This window comes from Scophthalmus maximus, chromosome 7 (assembly GCF_022379125.1).
Source record: "Scophthalmus maximus strain ysfricsl-2021 chromosome 7, ASM2237912v1, whole genome shotgun sequence".
NCBI classification, from domain to species: Eukaryota; Metazoa; Chordata; class Actinopteri; order Pleuronectiformes; family Scophthalmidae; genus Scophthalmus; species Scophthalmus maximus.
In genome coordinates, this window is record NC_061521.1 from 24,035,908 (window position 1) to 24,044,503 (window position 8,596).

At 41.5% G+C, this 8,596-nt stretch overlaps 1 protein-coding gene across 3 annotated transcripts; it reads right to left on the reverse strand.

Moving 5' to 3' along the window:
* Window positions 1-2,263: 2,263 nt before the first annotated feature.
* Window positions 2,264-7,339, reverse strand: nutf2 (nuclear transport factor 2). 3 transcript variants are annotated; one of them, XM_035641784.2, is made up of 5 exons: window positions 7,218-7,338; window positions 5,476-5,585; window positions 4,717-4,788; window positions 4,196-4,294; window positions 2,264-3,319 (listed from the first exon to the last, which is right to left on the reverse strand). In XM_035641784.2, exons 2-5 carry the CDS (start codon window positions 5,572-5,574, stop codon window positions 3,206-3,208), a joined length of 384 nt encoding a protein of 127 aa, XP_035497677.1. In that variant the 5' UTR covers window positions 5,575-5,585; window positions 7,218-7,338; the 3' UTR covers window positions 2,264-3,205. The 3 variants fall into 3 exon arrangements, with proteins under 3 accessions (XP_035497677.1, XP_035497678.1, XP_035497679.1); XM_035641785.2 differs by lacking the exon at window positions 7,218-7,338 and adding an exon at window positions 7,082-7,113; XM_035641786.2 differs by lacking the exon at window positions 4,717-4,788 and having other exon boundaries at window positions 7,218-7,339.
* Window positions 7,340-8,596: the final 1,257 nt, after the last annotated feature.

The following is an 8,596-nucleotide window of genomic DNA, read 5'->3' on the forward strand; positions in this document are numbered from 1 at the left end:
TGAGGTCTTATTTCTCTCAGTTTCATGTTTTCAGATTCAAATATAATTTTTTTTCAGCATCCAATTAAAGTAAAGAATTCCAGAATTGATTCAAAATAACATATTTTTATTTTGAACAATGTTTTATTTAACAAAGTTCAAGATCAAAGCCTGAACTTTCATTTTCAAACATTTTCCTTCCCTGATTTAGCTCCATATAATTTCAAATGCTTTAAATTATGTTTCTCCTTTCATTATTTTTGTTTTGTTGCTACTTGGTAATTTCATCAACAGCTTCATAATTACTCACAACTGTTTTCCTGATCTGAATTTTTCTCAAGATGCCTGAAGGAAAGTGTCTGACGCCGCTTGATGTCCCATTTCTTTAACTATTATGACGCTCACAATTGCATGGATAAGTTCAGAAATATACACATCAACCAATAAGATTGTTAACCTTATATATTCAATCCTTTACATTGCGATATCAATGTCCAAAGATTACACTAAAAATGTACTCATTTTGCATTTGCCTCATTAGGTATGCAGACAGACTCCTCGCTCAGATCCTCTGGTGACTCAGTGTTGACCTTTTTTCTGAAGGTGCCAGTCTTTGTAGTAGTTTTCCCACAAATTGTCCCTCCTGCAGCCTGACATCACTCTGTCTAGCCCCCTGCACCGAAGATCTTTGACAGAGAGATGTCAGTTAACGAATTATGTTATTTCTTAACTACGTGCTTGCGGAGATATGAATAACACCTACACATCTTTCTTGTATTCTTGTGTACAATGTGTGTAAGTTTCTGACATGACAGAGATGCCCAATTGAAAGGTCGAGAGGTGAAAAGCATTAGGAGGTCACTTTTCAACTGCGTCATTTGAACCCAATTCAACACAAATGTCCCTAGATCGTTTTTCCTTCATCAGATTATTAAAAATCAGAATACACTCAGTGGTAACTTTATGAAGAATAACCCTGTGGAAGTAATGTTTTTTGTTAAGCCATGTTAAAAAATAATTTTTGAAGTGTCATTGTGTGGCGCTGTTGAACTGCATTGCATTATACAGAGGTGTGTTTATTACAGCTGTAACAGTTAATTGATTAGTAATCTACTACTAAAATAATCGCCAACTATTTTGATAATCGTTTCAGGTAGTTTTTATGGGGTGAAAAAAAATTAAAATTCTCATCTTTCAGCTTCTGAAATGTGAATATTTTCTGGTTTCTTTGCTCCTCTGTGACAGTAAACTAAATATCTTTGGTGTGAACAAAACATCATGTTGAGGTTTTGGGAAACAAAATTTACATTTTGACCATTTTATGGACCAAACAACTAATCCATTAATCAATAATGAAAATAATCATTAGTTGCAGCCCTAATGTCTATTATTATCACGCCTTCTCATTGATTTGAATGTGGTTGGCAAAAATAATCAGAGAAACACCCCTCTTTATCATGCGATGCAGCGTCCTCCAAAAAAATAAACACACAGTTGAAGGAACACCTCCTCAGATTCCGACTCATGAGCATGTCAGGTGACCGTCTACGATTTTTTCCCCCCTCTGCTCAGAGAACGTGGACGCGTACCACAAATGTAACCGATGCAATCGTCATCATAAATCACTGCTGCGCCTTTTGAGGAAACCGTGAGTCGGAGACCAGACGACTTCCTTGTTTCAGCATGTCAATCAAAACTGCTGCCTTCAGTGTAATGACTCATTTCTGCCCCCATACAATGTGATCTATGACTCCGGGTCACATGGTCCGCAGGCGCACCTTTGTGGTTCTACTCTGGTTCTACTTGGAAGGCGCGCAACACTGACAGGGGAGAGAGAACACACACACACACACACACACACACACACACACACACACACACACACACACACACACACACACACACACACACACACACACACACACACACACACACACACACACACACACACACACACACACACACACACACACACACACACACACACACACACACACACACACACACAAGAAAAGAAAAAGATAAACAGAGGCAACCATTTTAAATCACTAGAATATTTGGTCATAGCCGTCGCTCTATCAGCTAGCTCACAAAAAATATAGTTGTTTTTTCTTTTTTTTCAGCTGATCTTTCGTAATATGCTCCCCCTAACTTATTAATAGCCCAAAAAATGAAAAGTAACATGTATTTTAAAAACCTTATGAGGACAAGAGATAAATGATTCGACTGGTGAAAACAATCTGCAAAAGGAAAAATGATATGGAGACCAAGCCACACCAAACCATTAAGAAAAAAAGTCCATGTTTTATTGTGTATCGTGGCTGTAGTCCATGCCAGATGTGTGAGGGGAAAAAATCAGAGACTGAGGGGGCAAAGTATGAGATATGAATCAGAGAGAGAGAGAGAGAGAGAGAGAGAGAGAGAGAGAGAGAGAGAGAGAGAGAGAGAGAGAGAGAGAGAGATCGAGATCACAGCCAATCACACAGCAAGATCAAACTTTTGTCCTCCATGATTCTTTGGTTGCGAGGGCAAAACCTGGCATGAGAGTGAATCATGGCAAGTTAAGAAATTAAAAAGAAGTAAAAGAACTCAGTTAATAAACACACTAAGGCAAGCTAAAGTCAATGAACAGAGCGTCACCTAAAAACAACACAACACAAGAAGTCGGAACCTGAAGGAGAAGAAGAAGCAGCCGACGACTCTGGACCTGAACATGGATCTACGAACACTGGCCGACAGCAGCAGTGCTAACAGAACGGGAGTCAACAGCAGAGTAGAACGGGAGTTAGAACAAAGTAAAAGAAGTGGGGAGTTAATGGCGTCGGTCAGCTGTTTTGTCTTCTGGTTGAAACTTGAGTGTAGATGTTTGTAATGTAGGCGTCTCCTGGCGTCATGCAGAGGTCGGCTGAGTGGCAGACGGGAGGGGGAGCGTCCGATTGGTTCGGCCGTCTCTCGGGGAAACAAACGCAGTCGCAGGTTCTGCTGGCTGGGCTCGTCTGGAAACCAACCTAGATGAGGTTCAGTGATTGACATCTAGAATTCGGCCGTTTTGCTCGTTTGTGTCGGAACAGGCGTAAGCTGAGAAAAGCCGGAGGGAGGGACGAGTGCTCTCTCTCTTCTCTCCCATCTTCCACTCCTCCCTCCCTTCCCTCCATACTTCACACAGTGCCCTTCGCGATGGCTGCCCCTGCCCGGCAGAGCGGGGTGGGGGCGGGGGGGAGCCGGCTTAGCTAAAGTTGTGAATGGCCAGCCTGAACATGTCATTGGTGCACACCCATGCATCGTTAATGTTCTTGAGGATGAAACTCTGATGAAATCCCATGATGGGGTCTTCGTCCGCCTGCGGTCAAACAAACAGAAGAGGTTCAAGACAAAGAATGTATGTGTGTGTGTATATATATATATATATATATATATATATATATATATATATATATATATATATATATATATATATATATACATACAGTGTTCCCCCTACCATAGAAAAGTCAAATACATTTTAATAAAAAATGCTTGGCATATGTAGAATACATATGGGCTCGTGGCAATAACAGAACAGCAGAACCTTAATGAAACTAATGGTGCGTTAACAACGGATGCAAAGCAAATTATTAGTGCGAGTAGACCAAAGGAAAAGAGGCGACCAGGCAAGATGTCAGAATTCTTGTCGTTGTATCATAAATGGAGGATAACTATTGTCGCTGTGTGTGTGTGTGCAGCCCAACACAAGTGGATATGTGTATCGTGACCGGGCGAAGAAGAGAGACGACTCGACAGAAAGTGAGCGAGGAAGATGGACACTATTTTTAGCCCCAGTTAGCAAAACCGCTTTGTCTGGCTTTCCTATTCATTTCTGTCTGGCTTTTTTTTTTTAATTCAACAGGTTTGTCGTAGAAAGTGGAACGAAGAGCGGGCAAATATTCACGTTATTCGCACAAATAGGCACAAATGGTCCATTGAGAACGCTATAAACGCACCATAACAATCATCACAGGACTGTTGTATTAAACATCAATAGTTTTTGCTATTGCATTCAACAAAAAGTACAACCTCTGATGTTGTCATAAATTCTGATTTTAAACGACTAGATAATAATAAGATGATTTGATATAATATGATACCAGAAAGGACTTTATAAGAGAAATGACTAACTTTTTTTGACTTGTCAATGAGTGATAATCAGAATACAGCATGAAAAAATAGTGCTCCTTACTTTTAGCTGCCCTACCACCATACTCAAGATGCAGCAGTCTGGGGTCGGCTGGTGATCCTGCGCCGTTATACTATGCGCTATTTTTGTGAAGGGGAGACTCTGGGGAGAAAAAAACAAAAACAGAGGAAAAACCACACAAGAGGAAGATCAAAAGAGGTTCATCAGACGCTGGGAGAATATAAATTCAAAAAGAACAGAAGATAGTATTTATATTTAGGCGTGTGATATAAATAAAAGAATATCTTATCTGAAAATACATTAAATCGTAGAATCCTCTAATTTATCTTTACTAATTTGAATCATTCAAAGTTGACAGAAAGTGGTGGGGTTATAGTCAACACACACACACACACACACACACGCACGCACGCACACACACACGTTCTATAAAGGTTAAGGGGAAATGGGATTACTGACTGCTGTCTGCATGCACAGATCTTTAGAGTAAAGGGTCAGGGGTCACCGCGCCACCTGTCACACGCTGTCGCTGTTTACAGCAGTAAGTTACCACACAGACTCACTGAGAGTTTCTCAACGATTGCCCTTTTCCCCTGGAACTGTTGTCCTTCCCACGTAAGGCATGATGCATCGGTCTGCGTGGAGCAAAAACACGGGTTATTGGTATTAACTAATCCATAGCGTCATCACGGGATTCAGTAAAAAAAACAGCAACTCTGTGGACAGTGAAGAGAAGAAGAACAGGCGTAACAACATAGTGATGTGTCCGGAGTGACTGAAAAACTTGTGATGATCTTCAGCAAGCAAGTTCTTCAAACCCAGCAACACAAAAAGACAAGGACAACTATCAAACAAACGTATGGCTCAACACAGGACAGCCAACTCTTCACGGCAACAACCTACACTTAAAGGACAAGGGACACTTGTTGATACAGATGAACACATTTTGGACAGGGAAGACAGGTGGTTTGAAAGAGGAGTGCAGGAAGCCATCTATGTTAAAATAGAGAAACTCTCCCCCAACAGAGGAGACACCATCTTTCTCACACCTATTACACTGTCCTTTCATCCCTTCCCAGGAGACGTAACAACCTTTCAAACTTATAAAGCCTCATGTGACCCCCCCAAAAACAACAGTGTGGACACAGGTGACCCCAACGGCTGACAACCATCATTACAAAAGTTTCCACCACTATCGTTGAAACAGCCTGGGGCACCAATGAACGCTGACCAGACCCCACTGAGTTCAAATACCTGAAAAAAAAATCCCAGTGGTGAGACATCTCGTCACTGAGTAAAAGCAGGGGTCCCGTTACACTCACATATATGCATCCGAGTTGCGTTCTGTCCGAGTCAAACACCTGGTAGTAGTGTTGCACGAAGCTGGATCCTATCTGCTCCCACAGAGGCTGGTCCACCATCCTGAATCACCCTGCAACACATGGAGAGACAGGAGGGGACCAGGTTAGAGACAGGATGTGTGAGCCGGGGAAAAAATGGCAATAAATGTGGGATGAAATATTAAAGTGTGGAGATGATAATCAACAGAATTACGAGTAACCAGTTCTCAACCCATGTGAATAAAAAAACGCCAAAAGAAAAGACGCAAAAGACATTAAATTGGTAAGCCAGAGTCTGATATCTGTCAATTTGAAATGATCAGCATAGCGCTGTCTGCTGTCGTTAGGCCGATAAACACAAAATGTACCCCGGCACACCTGCACACACTTAGAGTAAAGTTCTTTAAATAACTTGTGAACACTTTTTTTTTGTTTTTCGCCGAGAGCAGGAGGTAGAGAGGGTCCTGTGTCAGAGTGTCGGCCATCGTAGCGTTCACAAGACCAGATGTTGTAATATTTCCCATGTGCGGTGCTGCTGCTTCTTCTTCATAGCATGCTAATTTCAGTAGAGGAAACATGGGCTATAAACAGAAGAATGGCATGGAAACTAGTAAAAAAAACTACATAACTATATTTCATCTTCTCCTACAGTCATCACGATGTTGAGCCCAGCATTGTGAATTTTAATATGACCCATCTTTGTTTCCTAGGGAAACCGGAAGTGACTATATATTTAGAGGCGAGCTAACTGGGCCCGACAGAGCTGGCCACTACACGCCCACCTACACCTGCGACCATTGGACAATACCAGCTGTCAATCACATAAATCAACTGAGCGGTAGACATCCGTAGAAACAGACTCGCGACCAGTGGGGGCTCCCCCTGCTGGCGAGTGCAGAGAACACAGGTCTACAGGCAACTTCTCCACCGTTCACCGGCAGCATTTGACAGCCCGATTACAACCGGACTCACGGTGAATGGGATCTCGGACCAGTCGGCGAAACAACACATTAAAGCATAATTAATACGCGTCCGCGGAGGCAGAGTGAGTGAAAGCCGAGGCCTTTGAGCGACAACACAAGTCACGTGCTTCCACATAACGATGCACACAGTTGTTTCTAGAAGCTCGTGAAAAAACAAAACAACTTAGCGGCGATAGCGAAACACACATGGACACAGAGGCCGGGTCACAGAAAGTTCTAGGTCCCGAGTGGATGTGATTATAAGACGGGAGGCGCCGTAAAGCACGCGGGTTTTAGCGAGGTTAACAAGTGGGGAAAGCTCATTTGTGGCTCGTTGACGTTAGTGAGCTAACATGCTACTGCTAGCTAGGTGGGCTTGTCTTGTTTGCTACAGTTAGCTAGCATCCCGCCCGCCAGCTCGCGTTAGACGTCGGGTATGATATATAAGTTAGCGCGGTGTCTTTTCCGCTGCTTGCTAAAAATAAACCCCCAAGTATTCACGCCACCGGGGCCCGCGGACACACACACAGCTCCCTCTGGAACCCAGCCGTGCTAGCTACCATACTTAGGCGTGCCCCAGCCGTTAGCCGTAAACCGGGCAGGCGCCGCCACATTTAACCACTTACACGCCGCCATTCCGGTTCCGAGTGTCGGGCTAAAGTGGCGCTTTTTTTTTGGTTTTCCCGCGCATGTTTCCATTCACTGTTTCTATACAAGAAAAGGGGGTTTCCCCGAAAATGCGAGTGACAGAAGGAGACTAACCTCTAACCAAGCCGAGGCCGGCGGCACGATCGCACAGTGCGGCGGCGGCGACTGCTGCTCCGCTAGGGGGACGCAATCGGCGTAAGTGGCCCGGTGGATTGTGGGTATTGTAGTTTCTACATGTCAACAAGCGCAATACAGAATAGAATAGAATAGAAGCCTTTTATTGTCATTGCACATGTAAACTGTACAACGGCATTTTTAAAAACCTTTCCCACTGCTGCATTTTAAAAGATCATGTATAAAATAATATAAATAGAAGTATATAAATAAAATGTCTCTGTTGACTGAGCATATAGTGCAGATAGAATTTAAACGGATGGTTATGCACGTAATGATTGTACATTGTCCATAATTGCACATTTCCCAGATAATACTTGTATTGTGTTATGTTTGTACGTTTCTTGTACTCTCTCTGCACTATTTGCAGACTGCTAACTACAAATAATAATAATATAATAATTACTACTACTACAACTATTGTTGTTATTATTATATTCCATGTTATACTAATGTATCCACAACTCCAACACATTTCAGGTTGAAATGTTTAAAATAGTAAAAAGAAAAATTGATTCAAAATTTACCTGTTTAACTCAATTGTATTTATTTGAAGGCTGTAGCTACTACTCTCCAGACTGACTTTATTTTACCACATAAAAGTCTATCAAGGTTCAACGGTATTTTATTTTTATTCCCATCCATATCAATACACATACACATACACAGTGTTTCTCAGGAGCAGAGGTGCAAGCATACTATAATCCTAAAAGACGCAATATGGACACTCAAAAGGACACAATGAAAAATCAAGTAACCAAGAATCATATATATAAAAAAGGAGGTATGATAGATAGATAGATAGATAGATAGATAGATATTTACTTTATTTATCCAAAGCTGGGAAATTCTGGTGTTACAGCAGCACGTTTCACACAACACACTTTAAAAATATATACAATATCTACACAAATAAATGTAAAATATACAAATTGCAAAAAATATAGAGAATGAGAATAGTAAATTTAAAGAATTTACATGAAATATTAACAGTGGAAATATTGCAGTAGTACAATCAGTTACCATATATGTGAAAAAATGTGCTAAAACATTTTCCATTATAAACTGGAAGGGTTCAGAGGACTGTCAGGTGTCAGGCGTTTCACAGACTCATTAACCGTGGGGAAGAAGCTGTTGCACAACCTGGTGGTCGATTTTGATCTTATGGAGCGGTTTCTCCTGCCAGATGGTAAAAGATCGAAGAGTCCATAAAGTGTGATGCACTAGTGTAGACTCATCTTTATTACTAAATTACTAGAAAATGAAATACATTTTGAATGGTGGTATCAGATTTCTCAACAATATTTTTGTGGTTCTCG